General features: G+C 46.0%; 1 protein-coding gene across 5 annotated transcripts in view; it reads left to right on the top strand.

Annotated features, from left to right (window-relative positions):
• Positions 1 to 24,117, top strand: part of GUK1 (guanylate kinase 1) — a 177,865-nt gene that overhangs the window by 141,072 nt on the left and 12,676 nt on the right. For all 5 annotated transcript variants that reach the window (XM_078665321.1, XM_078665323.1, XM_078665325.1 and 2 more), the window contains exon 6: positions 5,913 to 5,997. In XM_078665321.1, coding sequence (XP_078521447.1) covers positions 5,913 to 5,997 — 85 coding nt within the window. The remainder of the gene's footprint in view (positions 1 to 5,912; positions 5,998 to 24,117) is intronic.

The raw sequence follows: 24,117 nt of genomic DNA, 5'->3' as shown, positions 1-24,117 counted from the left end.
CTTTAAACTGCACTCTGGCAGTCATTGGGAGCCAATGGAGGTCCCTCAGAGCCTTCCTCGCCGACTGCCGACGGGACAGATTGAACAGTAGGCGGGCCGCACTGTTTTGTGTGACCTGGAGCCTCTGAAGAACCGAAGCCGGTGCTCCCAGGTAGAGAGCGTTCCCATAATCCAGGCGGGAGAGAATCAGGGCCTGGACCTTGATCCTCCTCGCCTGGAAAGGGAGCAAAGGGAGCACCCGCCGGAGCATCCTCATGAGTCCGAAGCAAGTGGCCGCAGTCTTAGTAGCCTGGACCGAGAAATCAAGGGCGGTGTCAAGCCAGATCCCGAGGCTCTTTATCTGGGACTTGGGGACAGGAGGAGCGCCAAGGCATGGTGGCCAGACGGGTGCAAGAGCAGAAGGGGAGGGATTTCCGAGGAGAATGATGTCTGTCTTCTCCCCGTTAAGCTTGAGACAGGAGGCTTGCATCCAACTGGCAACAGCCTCTAGACAGGGGCCTAAGGTGTTGGATGATCCATCAGCGTGGTCTAACGAGACCACCAGCTGCGTATCATCCGCGTAGGTGACTATACGCACACCAAAGGGATGGACTATCCTGTCCAGAGGCTCCATGTAGGCGTTAAAGAGGGTCGGGCTCAGGGAGGAGCCCTGAGGGACCCCACACCTGAGAGGATGTTTAGGAGAGACTATCTCACCCTCGAAGACCCGGAAAAAGCGCTCACTCAGAAAGGAGGTGAGCCAGTCCAGAGCCGCGCCCGACACGCCCATGCCCGCCAGTCGGTGTACTAGCGTGGCATGGTTCACCGTGTCGAACGCGGCGCTAAGGTCTAACAAGATAATGGCCACCTTTCCTCCCCGATCCAAAGTCATTCTTGCTTCCTCTGTGACCGCCAACATGGCGGTTTCTGTGCCATGTTGAGGGTGAAAACCTGTCTGGGAGGCACGCAACAGATAGTTGGACTCCAAATAGTCTGTTAAGATATTGTTGGCGTGCCGCTCCAGCAGTTTACTCAGCCAGGGAAGCAACGAAATGGGACGGTAGTTGGACAAGTTGTTTTGGTCCAAGGAGGGTTTCTTGAGAAGCGCCCTCACCATGGCACACTTCCAAGCAAGCAGGACCGACCTGGACACAATAGAGGTGTTTAAAGCTTCCAGGATAACAGGACGAATAACGTCCAGTGCCTTGACAAGGATCCGGGGGGGTGCCGGGTCATTAGGAGAGCCGGAAGAAACTTTGGAGATTAATCCATCCAGGCTGCCGGCATCAAGAAGCGGAATTGTATCCAGCTTGCAGAGAGCCGGAGAGTCAGCTGGCTTAGAAGGGACGGAGGGGGTGTTGACCGTGGGATAACTAAATGAGGAGTATATGGTCGAGATTTTCCTGGAAAAAAAGGCAGCTAGCTCATTACAGCGGTCTTGTGCCCCTTCAGCAGTAGGACGCTCAGCTGGAGGTGAAATAAGGGATTTGGCTATCCTAAAGATTTCCCTAGGCGCGTTGGCTGCAGCACTGATTTTCCCTTCATAGAAGGAAGTTTGCGCCATTTTAATCTCTGATTTATAGAATGGAAGCTGGGAAAAGTTGAGACTTCCAAGAAACTGTGAGGAAGGGCACCCAGAATGGCAAATGTGTAGTATGTCTGTATGCCAAAGTACAGATTTAGATTTGCTCAAAATTACTCCTAGAAGTAAGCAGCAAGGGTATATTTTGGTTCCAATGGGTGCAATGATGATAAAGCCTAGACTATCACATTTATCTTTTTGTACTGTTGTATTTCTGAAGATCTGGAAAGAAGGAACATGTCACATCTTTGTCTCTGTGTTGAAAAGCTTCTGATGTGCATGGACGAAATAAAACCACTATGGAGTAAAGTGGAAACTTTCCTGCAGGCATCAGCTGTTGCATTTACAGTCTAACAGAAGATCTATACATCCATACCTTCTCCTCCTTCTCCATTGTGATGGAGCTCCCATCCACTTAGTAAAGTGGGTTGCTGAGAAAGGGAAAGGCCATGGTGTAGGTATTCAATAGTCTTGTAATCGAACTAAGAGATCTGTTTTTCTGCATTCTATGTTTCTTTTTCACTCTTTCATTAAACACAAAAATTGCATAAATAAATATAGATGGCAAAAGGCATTTGTGCAAATGTATGCTCTTCTAGTCATCCACCAGTTGTAGGTTTGAAAGGGGGCTTCGAAACTATAGTAGCACGGAACCCAGTTGCACAAGATTTTACCCTCCTCACTAGCTCGTGATCTTATCGCAAGACCAGCATGCGGCTTGCAACAGTGTCCTCAGTGTAATCCATGATATTGGTAGTCCCATTGTTAATGGTGCTCTACCTCCTTATGACTTCTTTACTTCAGAATTCCTTTCGACTGAATTTTCCCATCTCCAGGAAGTTGTTTCGGAGCAACTCTAGTTGCAGGCCAGTCCCTCCTGCCATCGCACTCTATCTTGCTGCCATCTTCAGGTCTAGTAGGACTGTCTGGAATCATCAAAGCTTCTCTTTATCAATCCCCAAACCATTGTGCTGCTGAGTCCATAGTTGAGGGTACCCTGTCACCAACACCTGTACAGGTGATCATGAGGCTATTCGTTGAACCAGCATTACAACCAAGGCTCCTGGGTTTTTCTCCAAAAAAGTTAAAAATTAGTTGCAAGGCAATAAGCATTAATCTTTATGATCAAATGCCCACACTCTGGGTTAAAAACACAATGCCATGTTTAGACCACATAAAGTAGAATGGCCGACATGTTTTATTACCATTACATATTTCCTGTCAATTTCTTCAGGGCAGGAGCACCTCGTATCACCTGTACGTGATCCAGACCTATACATGTAGGGAAAAAAAGGAGAAAACGGACTTCATGAGGATCCATACATTTCATACACGGTACACACACTTGCACCCCATTCACAGCTCAGCCTGTTATGGTTATTGCACATTCATTGAAAGGGATGGCTTTGTTATGGCATATAGACTGAGGGAAAATTTTGAGTCCAGTGGCAAAAAGATGTACCCGTCTGCGGTTTTCACAATATTAATGGCTGGCTATGAGCAGCATCTCTAGCATGAGTTTGACTGCTGCACCTCCATACAGTCAGAATACGATCGGCGCCTTCACATTGTTTTTTCCTTCTGTCAAAAGCTTTGTCTTTCAAGTCCAGGGTCTGCTTTCACCCTGAATTATGGCATCTACATTACTTATAGTCTGTAGGCCTTGCACTAAGCCCTCAACCATTGCCTTCAATCAAAACATATACGCAGATTGGCTCCCTTTTTAAGGAAGCGAACTGGTGAAGGTGCACACATCCACAGAAGAAGGAAGGGCCTACCGTAGTTTCATGCACTCGTGCGATGTACCAGTCGTATAAAACAGAAATATTTACATAAACAGTTTCCCATCCCTCCATCGTTGCATGGCGCCACTCCCCAAAGATTAAGGGGACACAGAAGAACAACTTTTTCACATGGGGAATTTTATCCTCTTTAGGGTCAAGCCTGCGATAAAATGCGCTACTCTAACTTGCGAGTTGCTGCTGTTAACAAAAAAGGATTTGTAGTCCATCCATTGCTTACCATTCGTTGGCTTGTGTGGCACTTCTTTACAGCCTCCTAATTCGTTAAGGCTGGTCAAACAGCATTTCTGTGTCTCTCTGTGGAGCATGGACCAAGCACTAATTGATTCAAATTAATCAGTGTTGTTCGCTGCTCCCCGTGTGATTGTGGTACTATTTTGTTCTTTTAAACTTTTAGTGCCATGCAAACAGAATGCGTGTGACTGGGAAAAACATACTCAGCAGGACATAGAAAATTGCGGAAAAAAAATATTCTAGTTCACTTTCTTTTAATTTGCCAAGTTTTCTTATCTCACTTTGCACTCATTTTTTCTGTTTTTTAAATGGGCGTTCTCAAAAGATGAGGATTGTTATTGCTAAGCGATTATTGTTTCTTATGTGTCATTTCTGAAACGATGCTTTAAAACATAATCGTGCAATACACCCCAATCCACCCCATCCAATCCAGACCACTCACCCCAATCTAATCCACCACACTCCAACCCTCCCAATTAACCCCACTCCAATTCACACCACTCCAATCCAAAACAATCTTACCCACTCCAATCTGCCCCACTCCAATTCGGCCCACTCCAATCCAAAAGAATCTGCCCCACTCCTATCCAGAACAATCTGCCCTGCTCCAGTCTAAAACGATCTGCCCTGCTCCAGTCTAAAACAATCTGCCCCGCTCCAGTCTAAAACAATCTGCCCCGCTCCAATCCAAAACAATCTGCCCTCTCCAGTTTGCCCCACTCCAATCCAAAACAATCCCCTCACTCCAATCCAAAACAACCTCCCCGTTTCAATCCAAACCAATCTGTTCCTCTTCAGTTTGTCCCGATCCAAAACAATCTGCCTCCTCCAATGCAAAACAATCTGCCCCTCTCCAGTTTTCCCCACTCCAATCCAAAACAATTGCATCAATCCAAAACAATCCCCCATTCCAATCAAAACAATCTGCCCCGATCCAAAACAATCTGCCTCACTCCAATGCAAAACAATCTGCCCCTCTACAGTTTTCCCAACTCCAATCCAAAACCATGTGCCCCAATCCAAAACAATGTGCCCCTCTCCAATACAAAACCATCTGCCTTACTCCAATCCACCGCACTCCAATGCAATCCACCCCACTGCACTCCAATCCAGCCCACTCCATACCAATACCCCACATAGCTGAATCCAATCTACCCCACTCCAATACACCCGACAGAAATCCAATCTAGTTTGCCCCGCCCCAATTCACCTCAGTCCAATTCACCCCACTCAATCCAATCCTCCTCACTACAATCCAATCCATCCCACTTAAATCAATCTACTCCTCTTAAATCTACCCCACCCCACTCTGTTCCACCCCACTCTGTTCCACCTCGGTCCACCCACTCCAAACCAATTTAATCCACCCCTCTTCAATCTACCCACTCCAATCCAGCCTACTCAATTCAATCTAACTCATTCTACCCCAATCCAATCCACCCCAATCTACGACAGTCCAATCCGCTCCACTACAGTCTGCCCCACTACCTCAATTCCCTCCAACCCACTCCACTGTACCCCACCCAACTCCAGTCCACCTAAATCCAATCCACACTAATCAAGTCCATCCCACCCCACTCAGCTCCACTCAATTCAATCCACCTCACCCCAATCCAATCCACCTCACCCCAATCCAATCCACCTCACCCCAATCCAATCCACCTCACCCCAATACAATCCACCTCACCCCAATACAATCCACCTCACCCCAATCCAATCCACCTCACCCCAATACAATCCACCTCACCCCAATCCAATCCACCTCACCCCAATCCAATCCACCTCATCCCAAACCAAACCACCCCACTGCACTTCAATCCAGTCCGCCCCACACAGTACAATCCACCCCAATCCAGCCAAATTATATCTACCCCAACCCACTGCACCGCACACCAATCCAATCCACCAAAATCCATCCACCCCACACTAATCCAGTTCGCCCCACCCCAATCCGTAGCAGCTCCATGGCAATATACTTCCCCCCCCCCCCACTCCACACTACAACACTCTACTCCAGCAAATCCAGCCTACAACACTCTACTACCCCCCTCCTCCACTCTAAGACAGTCCACGCCACTAACTTTTAGCCATGCTGAACAGCAGCCGGACTGGTCTTGTATATGCAAGACCTATTCGCTTTGCCAATACGAGACCTACTGGCTTTGCCAATGCATGTTACAACTGTATTAGCTTCTCGTTCTATTTCTTGTAACGATTGTTGAGCATTGCCAGTTTGATTAATGGTTACTTGATTTAATTATCCTCGTAATGAACTGGATCTTTATTAAATGTGCTTTTTCATTTCTTGTGCAAAGGAAAGACGATTAAGAGACCGGAAAACCGAATCTGAAGAGAGTTTACAAAAGAGATTAAGGGCCGCACTCAGTGACATGGAAACCAGTAAGTATTCCGTTCTTCTCTAAAATAAGCCTGCACAGGCCCCTCATGCTTCCTGAAAATATGACACTAGATTTACAAAGAGCAGCTGCTGCTGAACTAGTTGCATGCTACAATGATCTTTTTGATGATTAAAGTCCATTCCAGTTTAAAGACTGAAGTGCTATTAGCAGGTTAGCATGTGTCCTTTATTAGACATGTCTCTTGTGCTCTGTACCATCTGTGTCATGGTCTCAGGAAGGTTCAACTACACTGTTTCTTCTGGCATACTCCGCTTTTTCGTGTATAGTAACATTTACTGCTATTCAGAAAGGCCTTAAAGACCTGCTCTTTCAGTATTAACCCTCCCATTTATTTGCTTCTTCCCTCTCTTCTCTCTTCGGAGTGCCGCGCCAAGAACCCTCAGGGTATGAGAGCACTTTACAAATGTCACTTCATTTATTCATTCATTCTGTTGCCACCACTACATCATCCAGCGGGTGAACCGATTGATCTTCCCGACATTTTTGGGAAATATTTTAATAGCGTAGTTTGTTTCTCTTAGAAGTAGCAGTAAATGTATTACACTTGGGTGTAGTGTTGAGGCCGCTTGGCAACAAAAGTGGTAAAAGTCCATTTTTTTTAGTATCTTTAGATGGCTGATTCGCTTAGGTATCTGCCTTTTACTGCAGTATTTTATTACTATTGGTATCCTACATCTTAGGTATTATACACCCATCTTCTCTTTCACCCACCGACAGTGCACTGATTACTACCTCATATTCGAGTGTCATATTTGCTATTGCAGTAATTTGTTTGCACATATACTGGATCCAGTAAATCATTAGTAGTTTAGCCCTATTTTTATACTATAGATGTGGTAAGCTGCTACCTCATTTATTTGTTGGTTCTTCGATGTAAACTACTTCACGATATTGCACTGATTATCTCTACCTCATTCACTTCACTTAGTCATGTAAGCTGCACCCAGCCACTTTCTGCACCTAGACTACACTGCTGTTACCTCGTACATTCTGATGTATAAATTGGTTTCCACCTAACCGGTTCTACCTCTCATATCTTGTACATGGTGTAAACTGACTGCTACCTCGCATATAGGATGCATTAGGTAAGCTGCACCTCTCTAGAACAGCCTCTCTAAAATGGAGCTCAACGGCAAGCACACTTTTAGAATTAACTACCCTTCCGCTCTCACCAAAAAAGCCACTAAACGTTTTAAACATAACTTCTTGAGGTCGCACCATGAAACACCCTTTACCGACACCTACTTCTCACCGGGCAATGGAGCCCTGAATACTGATATCATCTTCCACACCTCACGCAGAGCCCAATGGAGAAAAGTGTTCCTCTCCCTACTCACCGTCTCCACCACCAGGAAAACAACTCATGGCCTAACTCTCTCTATCACACCTTCCCACCTCTTCCCTGGCAGGACTACCATTACTATCTACAATAACGGGATTGTCCTAATTCAATCCACGGACAAGAACCTGGAACTACTAGACAACCTGTTCCCCAAGTTCAAAGAGCACCTTTCCAAGCTGCGGACCCCCACCCAGAACTCCACCAGCACTATCACCCCTGACTTCGCAGCCCCCACCTACGACACCTCTACCCCCAGCACCCCAGTAAATGGCCCACCTGCTGTTAACACCCCACACTCCCCAAGGACAGTCACAAATCTCTCCACCTCATATACTAGCCATCCCTCGAACATGACCCCTCTTGTCCCTACTCATACCCCCTCCATCCCTCTCCCCCCTGACATAACAACTCCCACCCACAACAAGCCACCATCTGAACACACCACCACCCCTTACCATCCCCCCCACGGCAGACCCCTCTCCCTCCCCACTCCCACCCACGAGTCTCTCACACCTGACACAACAACTCTCACCCACAACACGCCACCATCTGTACACACCACCATTCGGTGTTTATCCAACCCCCCCTCCCATCCCCCCCACGGCCGACACCTCTCCCTCCCCAGCTCCCTCCCCACTCCCACCCACGACACTCTCACTCTCCCAACAAAAGATACAGAACATACCACCTCCCCTACCTTAGCATCCCCCTCTCTCCCACCTCCTATTCTCAGCCTTCACTACCCTCTTGTCTCCCCCACTATCCTCAGCCTTCACTCGCTCTTCTACTCACCGGCACCGTCTCCCACTAACGTCACTACCTTTGCCTCCCACCCACCGCCTACTTCACCCACACACCTCGCCCACAAACACGCCGACACTTTGAATGCCATCCCACTCTTTAGCACAACAGAACCTTCCAACAACGCTAGTATATCCCCCCCCACGATACCCTGCCCGCTCTCCAGCTCACTACTCAACCATTCACCATTGGCTCTCACCACCAACCCCATCCCCAATGCACCTCCTGACCTGACTTTATTCACCCTCCAACAAGTCAAAGAGGATATTCTACAAATCAAAAAAGATGTCCACGCAATCAAATACCTTTTCTCCTCACAGCCCAGTCTACCTCCCACCACCCCCTACCTTACAAACGACGCACCCTCCCTACATACCCTCGCCTCCGACGACATCCGCGCTGGCCGACTATCCCCGTTCGCAACAACTCCCCCCGCCGTGTCCTCAACTCACTGTCGGACTGCGACCTATGCTCTCTCCTACGCTCTTATGGCCCAGGTCCGGTAAAACACATATCCAGCACGCACATCCCCATACCCACAATTCTTACAAACCCTCTGAGGCTCCCAAAACTCAACAACAGAGGTTCCGTCCCTAACAACCTCAGAAAAGTTCCACTCACTCTAGAAAGCTCGACCACCCTTCTCTCTCCCAAACTCAAATGCATTCTACTCAACTGCAGATCGGCCCAGAGACACTCCTCCGACATCGCTGATCTCGTCTCAGCTAGGGATCTGGACCTGGCCATTCTAACAGAAACTTGGCTCACTGAAGCCTCTACCCCGATTATGGACATACTAGTCCCCCCCAACTATCACATCATTAGGCTAGACAGGTCTTCAGACAAGACGGGTGGGGGAATTGCATGCATTTTTAGAAGCAACCTATCCGTTACTAAAGTCACCTCCCCCTCCCTCTCCTCCTGTGAACTCCTCTGCCTTGACATCAGCAGCGAGGGCAAACAAGTTTGTGCTTTACATCTCATCTATCACCCGCCTGGTGACAATCTCATATTCACCCAACAACTCATGGACATGATCACTTCCAATGCCGGTCGGCAGACCACCCAAGTCTACCTGGGTGACTTCAATCTCCACTGGAACGATCAGAAAGACACAGTGGTGAATAGTCTCAAAACTTTCCTTAATGCGCTTGACCTCACCCAAATTTGCGATAGACCAACACACGACAAAGGCTCGATACTTGATCTCATCATTGCCAAAGAGAATTCTACACAACTGGAGACGATTCTACCCTGCGACTGGTCAGATCACCACATTATCACCTTCTTTATCAATGAAAAAGTTAAACCTAACCCGGCTCGATCAATCAAATCCAAAACATGGAAAAGGGACATGAAGAATCTCAACCCCTCTACTCTGCCTCCCCACATCGGCAATCTCCTCCTTCCCCCTTCAGGTGCCTCGGATGTTCAATCACTGACTGACCACTACCTTGAATCTATGAATACATTAGTCAATGAAGTCGCCCCACTGCAACTGAAGAGAGTCTCCACCAAAACTTCTAACCCCTGGTATGACGACCGACTCAATGACGACAGGCGTTCGATGCGAATGGCAGAGCGCACCTGGAGAGCGGACCCTTCAGCACTGCACCTCAAAAGGCTTAAAAACAAGAGAAATGCCTACTTCAGGAAAATAAAGCGCACAAAGTTGGACTTCTTCAGCCGCCAGTTGGACCAAGCAAAAAACAGGCCAAGAAAACTGTTCGAACTAATCAAGACCCAAACAAAGGCACAACCTTTACAATCAAATAGCACAACAAGCGACACCCCACACTGTGAAGACTTCTCTGCTTTCTTTAAGCTCAAGACTGACAACATAAGAAATGACCTCATCATAGATGTAAGCCGATTCCCCAACCACACCAGAATGGTTAACACTCAACCTAAAAACATGGCATCTTGGCTGTACTTCGATACCTACTCGGAAGAAACAATACACAATCTGCTCTGCACCTCGAAGCCCTCTAATCACCTCACAGACCCTCTACCTGCTAATACTGTAAAAGACTTCATCCCCTTGCTCCTCCCTCTCTGGACCAAAATCATCAACTGCTCCCTGCAACAAGGCCTCATTCCAGACTCCCTCAAGGTGGGGCAAGTCGCGCCTATACTCAAGAAACCTACAGCTGATCCGTCTGACCTAAACAATTACCGGCCCATCACCAATATCCCCACCCTGGCCAAACTGCTGGAGAAATGTGTCCAACTCCAACTAACAAGACACATTGACCAATTTGACCTCCTCAACTCTCAGCAATCAGGCTTCCGAGCGAAACATAGCACGGAAACAGCTATGACACACATAATTGATGACGCCCTCCAAATTCTTGATCGCAATGAGTCCTGCCTCCTCATCCTTCTTGACCTCTCGTCAGCATTTGACACGGTCAAACATGAGAACTTGCTGGAGCTGCTAAGCACTAGAATGGGTATATCGGGAACGGTTCTCAAATGGTTTTCGTCCTTCCTTCACAACCGGTCTCAGAAGTTCAAGATCGACAATGTGCTATCTTCACCTGTGCCTGCAGATCTAGGTGTTCCACAAGGATCCTCCCTCTCCCCCACATTGTTCAACCTCGTCATGGAACCGCTCGCCACCTTGCTCCAAGCTTCTAATGTCCAATTCCATATGTCCGACGACACACAACTGTACCTAAAGCTTCAATCCCCGGAAGATATCAAACATCTGAATTCCACGCTTATTAACACTCAATCTTGGCTAGCCGATAATCACCTCAAACTAAATGCTCTGAAAACTGAGTTCCTTCTCATCTCACCCCCGGCGAAAATTTCAACCACCCAAACATGGCTCAACAACCTAACAGCACTCAATGTCCAACCCACCATCGTGGACTCAGCGAAATCCCTAGGCATTACACTGGACGCCAAGCTCAACATGCAGCAGCACGTCAGCAAAGCCACAAAAGCAGCTAATTTCCATATCAACACACTGAGGAAAATTAAACCCTTCCTCCCTGCTGAAGACTTCCAAACTGCTGTACAAGCGTTAGTCATCCCTCGAATAGACTACGGAATTGTGGCCCTCAGCGGACTCCCGCTATCCACAAAAGCACCCTTAAGAGCCTCCCTGAACGCTGCCGCAAGACTCATTACTGGCTCAAGAAAACATTCACATATTTCCCCAGACTTAAAGTCCCTAAAATGGCTGCCATTTGAAGCCAGAATACAACTAAAAATTGCAGTTATGACACACGCGGCCGTGCACCACAATGCACCCAACTACCTCGCTCAAAAGTTGTCTATATCAGGAGGTTCGAGATCCAATAGAAGCTCAAAAAATCTACTCCTGAAACCCCGTAGATTCCGGAAAGAGAAAACTTACAAGCGCTCCTTCTCAGGTATGGCACCCAGGATCTGGAATGCGCTCCCTCCTGAAACCAGGCGTATCTCCTCCACTGCACTCTTCAAGAAAGAGGTGAAAACCATCCTTCTGGCCAAGATCTCCTAAACGTTATAGGTGTTGGATCAGAGACTCTGCATTGCCTTGTATCAATGCTCACCTTGTCCTTTGGCACTATACCTCTACTTGAGGGAGACACTACTACGCTACTTTCTTGGTACCTGAACACCTCTGGAGTGGGATCAATGACTTGTGCCGTCTTATATTACTTGTTTACCTGACAGTATATTGATATGTTTTATGTATGTTATTATTATCCATTCATGTTAGTGACTACTACATTGCTCCCATTACCTCTGTTCATTCCTACTGCCCCTACCCTGTCATTGTGAAGCGCTCTGATATCTGTAAGGATCTTGTTTGCGCTATATAAAACTTTGAATAAATAAATAAATAAATAAATAAAATAAATGTGCAGATGACTGGAATACATTTGAACCCAAATGACCATTTGCCTTTTTCAACTATGTTAACTAGTGTCATTAAAAGATAATTGTAATCCCTTCCAGTAAGGTTGTCTCTTTTACAGGCCAAAGCCGGGCTCCCTAAGCTTCCCTCAAGTTGCCCGGATTCACTGCAGGCCTGCCTAATAAATATGCTTTTGACATCACTGTTAACATCGGCTGCTTATCTGAAGAGGACAACGGCCTTTTACTATCCCTATGGTGGTCCTCCCTTTAGAGAGGATGAGAGAAACTCTAGCTGTTCCCATTTTCACAGCTCCCCTCTTACCACTCTCCTCCTGCCAATCCTTTGATTTGATGCAGAGTAGATTAGGCAGCGGAACAACAATGTTGGGATTGGCTGCTCGTCTACATTTGGTTACAGTTTTCTGGTGTTTTATTCAAAATTGAAATAAGCTACAAACATATATAGGGCCATGGTTTGTGTGGGTTTGATAACCGTGCACATGTCTGCATGTCTGGTGACCTTCTCCCAACCCAGAACCTCTTTAATTTGTAGAATAAAAAGTTGATATTTTGTGGAATGTAAAACAGGTTAATTTCACTTCTGCCTTTGTGGCACATCAAAAATGTCAATGGTGAAGGTGGACTCTCATATATATATATATTGGAATCGCTCTTCTGAGTGCAGGAACACCAGACATGCCAATGTGCATATACGGCAATTTTGACTTAATAGTCAGATTAAATAGTGTTCCTTATAATATGCTTTTGGGTACATTCTAACTAGACCATATCTTTCTATTTTTCCAATAAAGCTTCCAGAACAGTAGTAAAACATGGCAAAAAAAGCCAGGTATTTCTTCATACCCTAAGGAATATTTTTGGTTGTGGTGGATCCAAGTTGCTAGTGCTCCTCTATCATTTGATCTTTCAGAGATTCACATGCTTAAATCGTTCCTCGTCATCAAGCTAGAAGTACCCCAAGACTTCCAGCTAGATGACTGGGAATGATTCGAGTATGTGAATCTGTGAAAGATTCTAACTCCCGAGAACTGTTGGAGATAAGTAACTTATTTCTTATCTGTATTGGCGAAAAGCCAGATTGTGATCCTTTTTATTTTTACACAGAACTAAAATACAAGGTATCCTACAACCTCTTAGCAACAGAAGTATTTCTTGGATTTAGGAATGGGAGACTAAAATGCACCTGAGGGAAACTGATTTCCGCGTTTTTAAAGTCCTGAGAAGTATGAGGAAGAAGTGCAAGGAGACTGTTATGACCTTCGAGAAGACATTTGTAGCAATGGTCCTTCAAGGGGCCATTCAGTGTTGAGAAAAACAGATATCTATGCCCAGTTTTACATAACAATTCTCAACAACAGGCATTTTGGAAATTTGTTTGGTGATGGCAATATGGGTCAGATGACGCAGCATGATGAGGCTTCTCCTTTCCCTCTGCCTAACATAGGCTTCCATATTTCAGAACCTACTGCCCCCCTACTCAATCTATAGGTAGTGTTATAGATCAGTCTCACATAGGATGGAAAAGTTTGTTATGCAACATCCGCTCCCTGCCCAAGCATTCTACTGAGGTTTGTGATCTTCTATCCTCCGTAAAGCCTGATTTGGAATTTCTGGCTGAAACCACATTCTGTCCCTGCTATTGCATTGGTCATACCTGAAGGCTACAAATTCATTAAGATGGACAGGCCACTTAAAATGGGTGGAGGACTTGCTATTGTGCACAAAGATAGTATCAGCGTCTCGCCTTTGGATGAGTGCTGTAATGCTCAAACGGATAGGCTTCTCCTCCCAAATTAGTTGGAAGGGAGCCTTAGTATATCGTCCCCCAGGACCTTTGGCTAATTTCCCTTTATTACTCATGGATTTAATAGCCTCTCATGTAAATCGCGAGTAGCAATTTTCTGCTATTAGGTGATTTTAATATTCACAGCGAATGCGCTTCCAACGCTGACTCACAGGTTCTTATGACTGATTTAACAACCATAGGTCTATCTAAGCTCAATGAGGGTCCTACCCACATAGCGGGCCACACACTGGACATCATGTTTGCCAATTCTCCCAAGGTACATTGTGAGCCCCCTTCCCAACTCACTTGGTCCGATCATACGCTAATTGAATTCTCTATTCAGGCACAAAAGGAGCTGAAGGGCCCAACTCTGGCTATCCACCACATTCGCAGACAATGGCAGTAAGTTACCCCAGAGAGCTTTCAAGCCTCTTTTTCAAGACCACAGATTACTGCATCTGATAATATTTTAAAAGCCTTAGCGGAATACAATAGTGCACTCTCTAAGTCAATTGACTATTTTGCACCATTGAAACGCCTCCACAACCATTCCAAACGGCCGCAGGCTGCCTGGTTCTCTCCTCCGCTGCGTACTCAAAAGCAACTATGTAGGAAATATGAGAGGCGCTGGCGTATAACCCATGATGAGAACGATCAGACTCAGTTTCGGACTACTTTGTCCAGATATCACAATAATATAAAAGAAGCGCGTAGAACTTTTATTGCCTCCCAATTGGATATGGATGGCAATGCCCCTAAAACCCTACATCGTATCCTCCAGTCTTTTCTTAATCCCAAGGCTTGCGAAAACCTTGAGGTTCCCACGCAAACGCTGTGCAATAATATGACGCAAAATATTTCTCACTGAAGATCGAACTTATGAAAAAATTGTTTTATCAGAATGCCAGGACCTGCCCCTCTTAGCCATGGATCCACTTGTACCTGCCACCTCTCAGATGCTGGAAAGTTTCCCCCTGTTAACCTTGGTAGAGGTTGCCACTTTGATCCACAAAATTAAATCTGGGTCTCCTCATGACACCATTCCAGCCAAAGTTGTTACATCTTTGGTCTCTCAGCTTTCCCCCTCAATTGGACATCTCCTTAATCTTTCCCTCAGAGACGGCCATGTCCCGTCAGAATGGAAAGCAGCACAGTCATGCCCATTCGGAAAAACACCAAGGCCCCGTTGACAGATCTGTCCAATCTCCGGCCGATCTCGCTGCTCCCTTTTCTGAGTAAACTTTTGGAGAGACATATTAACACTAATCTCTCAAGCTATGTCGAACATACTGGTTGTCTCGATCCCTCCCAGTCTAGCTTTAGGCCCAAGTACAGCACTGAATCAGCCCTGCTAGAAGTCACCGATAACATCAGGATGACCCTAGACAAGGGCCCTTCTACGATTTTGGTGCTGTTGGACCTATCTGCTGCGTTCAACGCAGTTTCTCACCAAATATTTCTCAGAAGACTGCAGGAGATTGGTTTAAGAAGCTCGGCCTTCCAATGGTTGTCGAGCTTCCTATCCGGACGCTCGCAGACTGTCAATCTTGCCCCTTATCGCTCTGCACCCATGGAACTGTCCAAGAGAGTACCTCAGGGCTCATGCTTGAGCCCCATCCTTTTTAATATTTATGTTGCTCCCTTGGAAAACCTCTTGAGGATCCATGGGTTTATTCCAATATCATATGCCGACAATACTCGGCTGCCTTTCCCTTTTGCCAAATTTACATTGGCGGTACAGTTGGCCTTCTCCTCTGGAATGAGAGCTATTGCACATTGGGTGAAGAGTAATTTTCTCCAGTGCAACGTAGGAAAAACAGAGATTTCGCTCTTTGGGGAGGCCCCTTTACTGTGGCCTCTCGTGTGGTGGCCACCGGATTTTGGCACCCCTCCTGATCCAAAATCCATTGTTAAGAATCTAGGCATTTGCCTGGATCAGGCCCTCACCCTGAAAGAGCATATTGCTCAGACAGTTGGTGTATGTTTCCACACTCTGGGACTTCTTCATCAAGTATTTCCTCTTCTCTTGGACCCCACCAGAAAGACTTTGATTCAGGCACTTGTATTAAGCCGGGTGGACTACTGTAGCGGTCTGCTGATCTCTGCTAGCGAGACCTCGATCAGCAGACTGCAGGTGGTCCAGAACACGGCAGCACGACTAGTCCTTAACATGCCTCCCAGAACTGCTTCCCGCCCTCTTTTGGCACAGCTCCATTGGTTTCCGGTACACCAGAGGGTAACATTTCAAATCTGCAATACTATTCACAAAGCGCTTTTCAGTCTTGGCCCCTCCTATCTGGCAGAGAAATTTTTGCGCTATTGTCCTTCTAGGTCTCTCTGCTCATGTTCTAAAGATTTGTTAGAGGTTCCCCGCATTAAGAGGGCAAGACTAGGGGGGAAAAGCCCTTTCGTATGTCGGTCCACGCTATTGGAATGAGCACCCCCTACATTTACATCAATGCTCTAACCATCTACAATTTAGGAAGCTGCTTAAGACCACTCTCTTCTCCTGCTGACTTAGGCTGTAGTTGTATTCTGGATGTGCGCCCGTCTAAAGCGCAGAGATACTCCTTGCGAGTCGATTCTAGTGCTATACAAATAAATAAATAAATAAACAATAAATAGGTGGTTTTTGAGATCTATTGTGATGTCAGTAACCAGATGGGCCCATTTTAATAGTCTGTTCTTTCCTGAGGAAAAGTTAAGCATTGATTATGAATGAGAAGATGTATGTTAATATCATAGCCCACCATGCAGGTGTTGGGGACCCGATTAGGCATGCATACTACCTGTTAGCCAGGTTCAGCTGTATTTCTTTGACTCCCTGAGGAGTATGATTCTGAGCTTTTGCTCCAAGTTTGCAGCAATCCAACCACAAGCTTCACAACTCTTCTAAGTTGCAGCATGCAGTATTACTTATGTCTTCTCCAGCCACAGGCCCTCACAAAGTTTGTGGTGTCTTGAGTTCTGGCACAACTCTAGGTTGTGTTACTATGCCACAGCATGGACAACAAGGTCATTAAAGGGAGGTCATGCCAATGACAACTTTTGGCCACCAAGCTGATCCTGTCCTAGGTACAAGTCTCCATCTTCCACATTTTTAAAGGAGTAGCATCACAAACACAAAAGGAAGAGGAAGTGCTGTGACGTGTTGTCAAAACACAATTTTCTTCAAAAGGGAATTCATAAAGAATCGTCTTCTGAAACGAAGTTGGTGGAATGCCTTCTCTCAATAGACTGTGCTGGTGGCAATGTTGCCTGGTTCCTGCGCATGGACCCTTAGCCTATCTTCACATTTTTGGGGGTCTTCCCTGATGCTGCTTCAGGCCTATGCTAAGTTCCTGATGGCAGGTGCCAATCTGGCATTTTTTCTGAATGTCCTGTTTAAATGTTCATCTGTCTGCACTGGAGCACCTCCAGGCACAATAGGACCGCTTGGGGCTCTGTACAGATTCATTCCAATGTGTCCTTTTCCTGTTCTGTGTGTCCTCCCTGTTCCTGATATAATGCGTCCGGCACCATCTGGAGTAATACCAAGACGTTCTGCAGCAGATCTTCTCCCGATGCCAATGGCGCTTTCTATGATGCCAAATGGGTGCTACCAGCTATGGCACCACAAACTGCAGTTTTACTATGCGCTCCTTCGCCACCCAAGCAGCAGACCCCATCAAAGGCCACGGAGACCCTTAAGAGATCCAGGAGAGAGGCTTGGCCTTCGGTGCAGAGGAACTGATCAATCCTAAACAGGCTGAGGACTTGGGTCAACATTATTGGTATACAAGGCATGAGCTATTTAGGTCAGACTCTGATCTTATCCAGATACCTGCTACATTGAAACATGAGACAGATGACAGTAGGGAGGCAATAGTGAGGCAGCTAATTTACTGCCTCTCCAATGGCTAGGCAGGATTTTAAGCCCCAAGAAATGTGACTGGGTTAGACACATCATCTGAAACCGAGATGAAGTTATCTTTTGGGACAACCTCTCTAAAGGTAAGTTTGTTGCACATTGTGCTACATTAAGCCGCAGACACCCCCTGCCCTCAGTGGACAAAGCTAACCTGCTACCAGAGGTTTCACAACTTTCTGCACAGTCTTCTCCCATCTTGAAGTCTGTATCCATTGTTGCCCTTTAAGTCCATCTTAGACCCAGTGATGGCTGCTTGGGAAAGCTTGACTTCTGCCCTTTTGGCAGATATGAGATAGACCTGCGCCAGGAAAATATTGCCTGAACACTACCAGTACTATATATAGCAAGAGCGATGGGATCATCAGTGGCTCTTAAGACAGCCCGACTGACGGAGAGCACTTGATTTTGTTTTTTTGTGCCTGTTTTGTACACAATGTCTAACGTTCATAGATTTTAACATTCGATAGGGCACAACATTTTGTAGAAAATGTAGATTCCAGACTGGAGAGATTCAGGGCAGGAAGAGAATTGGTCTTGTCTCCTAGATATCAATATCCACAAAGATTATTGCCAGTCTAGAACGTTCTGAACGTTCTCCAAAGGTTTACATTTTTGTCAGCTTCAACACTCCCAGCAGCAAAACCGCTTTTGAAACACTAAAGAAGCGGAGACCGGAGCAAAGGCAGTGGCCGCAGTACAAAGCAGTCAGCCACCACCGCCTCCTCTTTTCCCGCACCCCCTTTAAAGCTCCTTTTTCCCCCCATCCCCCATAAAGGAAATTGTGCTGCCCATGGGAGGATGGATATCTTTCCACAGGCCTCGAAGACCAGAATATCAGACCAATGTGTCCTTCATATTGTAGGAAGGAGGTATGACCCACCCTTCCAAGAGTGGTCTCCCCATATCCCCTCCCCTCAGTCCCTCCAGTTGTAAGACCATCTGTGGAACATGCAGCAGGAGATGCCAATCCTGTTTCAGAACAAAGCGGTGGAGTTGGTGCCAGAGCAGGTAGTAGGACAGCGGTGCTACGCACAGTACTTCCTGAACCCTGAAGGATGCAGTCTGTGTGTGATCTTAGACCTGTGTTCTTATATATTTTCCTGCACAAGGAAACGTTCAAGATGTGGTCACTTTCTCAGGTTTCTTTAGCACTGGAAGTGGGAGACTGGATGGTGTTACTAGGCTTGTAGGACGTATATTTCCACATACCTATCCTGCAGTCATACAGGAGATATGTGACGTACCAGTTTGTTGTCCTCCCCTTTTGGATTACTATTGACACCTCTAACCTTAAAAAATGTGATGCCAGTGATTGCAGCCTATCTCAGGAGACTAAGATTGTCTATGTTCCCATACTTTGATGTTTCGCTACAAAAGCCAGTGCGTTGCACATGGTATTGCACTATCTGCAGACAACTTCATCATTGCTGTTCAACGTGGGCTTTTCAATCCTGTCCAAATCTTGCTTAGAGCCCTCTCATTGCCTCCTATTCTTAGGGGCAGTACAGGAAGCATCGTTCTGAGCCTTCCCTTCTCCACAGAGGACCTGGGACATTCAGGATATAATTTTGATGCTTCACGAGGAAGCCTGGAATACAGTCCCGACGGCGCTTCAGCTGCTAGGTCTGCTGGCTTCCAGCATCTTCCTGGTCACACACATGCTGACTTTAAGGTTTCTAGCATGGTGGACATCTGGCAGGCTCCATTGTGATCTCCCAGAACACTGTGGCTGAACGGACGAGGTGGTTAGTAGTAGAGCAGATGCCCTAGGGGATACCTTTCTACCTTAGACCAACCACAGTGGTTAGAGGCATTCACCTATGAGTGTGGTGCTGCTCTGGAGGAATGGAGATCGAAGGTTTATGTGCAGAACCTGCTCCAGAGGAATTGGTTCTGCATATAAACCTCGAACCAAAAGCAATGCGTCTGGCATTCAAAGCCTTCCTTTCTATTGTGGTTAGTCTTTTCAGCCCTTAACGGACAACAAGCCTGAGTTGTAGTACTTCACGAAAGCAGGGAGGCATGAGGTGTCATCCGCTCTCTTGTGAGCACTCCAGCATGGGATCTGGTTGGTTGCCAACCACCTGGCTGGCTCTCTGAACAACAGGTGCTTCGCATGTTGTGCAGAATACCTTTGTCCTGTGGGGCATGCCTCAAGGGGATCTTTTGCCAATTTGCAACAATGCCAATTACCTAAGGTTTTGTGCCCACAAGTATTTGTTGCAGTGAGCCTTGGAGGGTGTGTTTTCGGTTGAAGTTAGGTTTTCCACATCACTACACGTATACTTCCATACACTTAATTCCTTGGGTTCTGAGAGAGATTTACCAAGACCGAGCCCAAGTGTCCTCTTCGCCCTGGATTCCCCAAGGTGTGGTAGGCAGCTCTACTGCACCTCTCCTTGTGACCTCTGCTCTATGTTTCTCCTGGTTGAAGGGATAGGTTCTGCATTGTAATCTCCAGAGCCTTCACTTCATGCCTGGAAATTGAGCGGGCACCTTCATGTTACTTTCAGCTGTCACTGGAGTTGGTCGTTGTGAACCTTTCTGGTTGTTACCCCTCCACCAAGACCGCATATTCTAGGAGCTGGAAAAGATTTATCTCCTCGTGTACAGAGCATGATGTAGATCTCTTGAAAGCCCACCTATCAGAGGTCCTTCACTTTGCGCACTCACTTGCCCAGGAGGGTTATGCCGTGGGTACTATAAAGGTATACATCACAGGCTTGTTGGCATTTCTCAGCCTCCCTCTTTAGCTCCCTGATTGTGTTTAGGTTTTTGAAGGGACTGACCAACCAGGCCCCTCCAACCCCCCCATTGGTTATGCACGATGCAACCTGAATCTTTTGTTGACTTTTTAGATGCATACTCCTTTTGAGCTTCAACACAGTTACCAGTTAAGATTGTCTCTTAAAATGGTAATTCTACTATCTATTACTTAAGCGAGAAGTGTTTTCTTTCTGGACAGACTAAAGTAGACTTCCTTCCCAAGGTGGTAACCCCTTTCTGTCTCAGGCAGTCCATTACCCTTCCGACGTTTTACCCTCCGCACCAACGCAACTCGCCAAAGAGTAAGAGAGGCTACACCGGGTGGACCCCAGAAGGGAGGTCAGTTACTATATCCACCATTGAAGACCATTTCTTTGTGGAGTACATGGTCATCAAGAAGGGCAAGGCAGTTTGAAAGAACTTTATCCAGATGAATAATCTTGTGCACTAATATATGCTGTGTATGGCGTTGCAACAAAAAAAGGAGCTGTTCGATGGCTCATTCTACCAGGACATAATCTTTCACTTCGGCATTAGCCGAGGGTCTTTCTGTCGCTAAGATCGTCGAGCAGCGACATGAGCTTCCCTTCACAGCATCTCTAAGCATTGCTGTATGAATATACAGGTGGGAAGGGATAGCTATTTCACATGCTTGGTTCTCCAGGATATCCTTGTTTGAACATTCCTACAGACCGACCGCCCAAAGCGGTTTGGCTTTGGATCTGTTCAATCTGTGAGGAATCTGCAAGCAGACATATCCTTCAGAAGAAAGTTACTTACCTTGGTAACCATTGCAGGTTCCTCACTGGTACCATCCTCCTCCCTTTTCCAATAGATGGTTACAATCTGGCTTGTTCACTCATTCCTGGTTGTAGGGATCAGGATTGCTAAACATTGGATGCATTGCAGAAATGATCTTTCGAAAAAAGCTGTTGGACATTGTTAGTTTTGGCCATGCTTTGGAGGTCAGTGGCTAATGAACAACATGCTGATCCAAGAGTTGTTCTACAATTTGGTATATATATATTGGTATATATATTTGTTTTGTCTTTTAATAGCATTCAAACTGCCACCTTACTTCCCTAACCCACAATCTGCGACAGAAAATCCACTCCATGTCTTGACGGTCAGGCAAGACAAAAGGTATTACATAAATACACAGGACCTGGGCGTTTGTCAAACTTGGGTTGTATGCATGTGATATATATATATATCACAAACCTAGCCAATAGGCAGCAGAGTGCTTTACAGTGTCAAAGGGAAAGATACAGCCAACACATGATTGGAGAGGTGACCGAGATTTGGGAGCAGCAGTAGTTGTTAATGCACTACAATGCAGTGTTCTTCAATGAGGTACAAATTCAGTTGTTTCCCAAACTGGGGCAGGGTTTAGGCTATCCTTATTGGATACTGGACTGTTCCTCCTGATTCTCGGTGCATAACTGGAGAAAGCCTGTTGACTTGTATGGTATTTCCAGTGGCATAGTGCTGCCTCCTGGAGCTTAGACCTCTGTCACTTCACAGTTGATCGATGGAGTATTTACAGTGATGTAGCAATGGCATCAGGGGGTGGGACTCGCTAACTCTTGGTTTGACTCCATGTAGTGCTTCACTGGTACCACCATCAAGAGATGGTAAGTATACGCCTACATGGCTTGTTACATGAATTCTTCGTTAACGTAATTCTCACCCACCTCACCAGTCTGTGCATCCGAGCTGTTTTGTGCGCCCACAGAGACAAGTCCATTCACCTAGCAGCCCTCAGTCGGCCCCTGCAAATCGGCCTGCATGAAGCCCACATTACCACCACATGATCTCCTGTGCTGTCAGCTGATTGGCTGCTTTTGAGATAGATAGCAGACCTGTTGATATATTGCACAACAGATTGCAGGAATGCTTGTCACAGCTTTATATAACGGAAATCATGACAAACGTATGGCAAACTACTTACAAACTGTGCGATAAATTCCATGACATCCTCTAAATATGCATGGCCGATGTTTCTAACGTAAGTATTCTATCGAGGCTTTAGCATACTACCCGTCCGCAGTGTGCTTCAATGCATTATCTGTGCTAATAAGCCTTATATGAATGTCAATACCATACTATTACTATTGGAAAGGCAGAACAAAACCCAGAATTAAGGCATACCAACTCTTCTATTCTCATGAGCTGCATTTACTAAGCAAGCCAGCAACGAATCAGTCAGTTGAAGATAAATAATATAATTTGTACAGTAAGGTAATAACTTAGTTGACTAATATTTACCCACTAGACATACAGCACATTCAACAAGAAAAAAAAACGGCTTCATTGTTTTATTGGAAAATTAATACCAGAACTGTGCGGGAGAGCTAAGAGCCGGTATTATACATTCTATTTGGTATACTCAGTGGTGAGGAATACTGCTTCACTAACAATGTACACCATGGGATTCAAGAGTAAGATTATGCTGCCAAAGGAAAAATATATCTATCTGTAACAACAGTTTTACAGCATGAGGCTATTCCAGGTCCATATGACATCCTCATCTCTTCTGCTAATCCCACACCCCTATCCCCTCCCCTCACCTACCCTATTCTCCCTCCTAATTCCCACTCTATCCTCCCTCCCGATTCCCCCACTCTATCCTCCCTCACGATTCCCCCACTCTATCCTCCCTCCCGATCCCCCCACTCTATCCTCCCTCCCGATCCCCCCACTCTATCCTTCCTCACGATCCCCACCCTATCCTCCCTAATGATCCCCCACCATATCCCGGCCACACCCTATCCTCCCTCACGATCCCCCCACCCTATCCTCCCTCATGATCCCCCCACCCTACCCTTGCTCACGATCCCACACCCAAGCCTCCCTCTCGATTCAGATGGAAACCCCAAGTCAGTAAATCTATTGTCAAATGTAAAATCAACTTGCCTAGATTGGATAAATGGATTTGCCCTGCTTAAACAAAGTGTTTGCTTCTCAAACACCGAATTAGATGTGCAAATGGCTTTAAGGATGAGTCCCTCTAGACTTGTTTTCAGTTTTTTATTAATTAGTACCGCAACCAATAAATAATCGTTTTTTAAATGTTAGGCTTGGATTAATTTTAAGGTAAGTGTAGAGCAATCTGAAATTGTAGTGAAAAGGAAGGAATCCCAAATGTGTTGTGGTGCAGTATGCTTGACTGAATTCAGAGGTACAGTGACCAACCATTGCAGAATTTAAACTGGAAGTGAAGCAATTGCGGGAGGCATCTTGACCAGCGTTTCGCGGTGCAATTTAATTTCAGTTACAGTATTTAGTATTCCTAGTAATATTTACTCTTAATCAATTAAATTGGTGAAGGTGTTTCATGAGGTTGTTGACAATTGCAGCTCGTAAAGATCCCTTTTATAGAGCATTCTTCATGACCGTTGCATGTTTGTAAACAAATAGTACGTTATCAACTAGGATAGAAATAAACACTTTACAACGTTAGGGACCATAACACCAACTACTGCAACCATTCCCTAGAGGTTGTATTAGGGTGGTGAAAACCAGGTCTTCATTACTGAATATTATGTATGAAGAACAAATTCACTCTTCAACCTAGGGTTAGTGTCAGAATGTCCTATTTTACAGGTATTCAGAAAAT

Source organism: Lissotriton helveticus, chromosome 10, assembly GCF_964261635.1.
Source record: "Lissotriton helveticus chromosome 10, aLisHel1.1, whole genome shotgun sequence".
Classification (NCBI taxonomy): Eukaryota; Metazoa; Chordata; class Amphibia; order Caudata; family Salamandridae; genus Lissotriton; species Lissotriton helveticus.
This window is presented reverse-complemented; position numbering and strand designations above follow the sequence as displayed.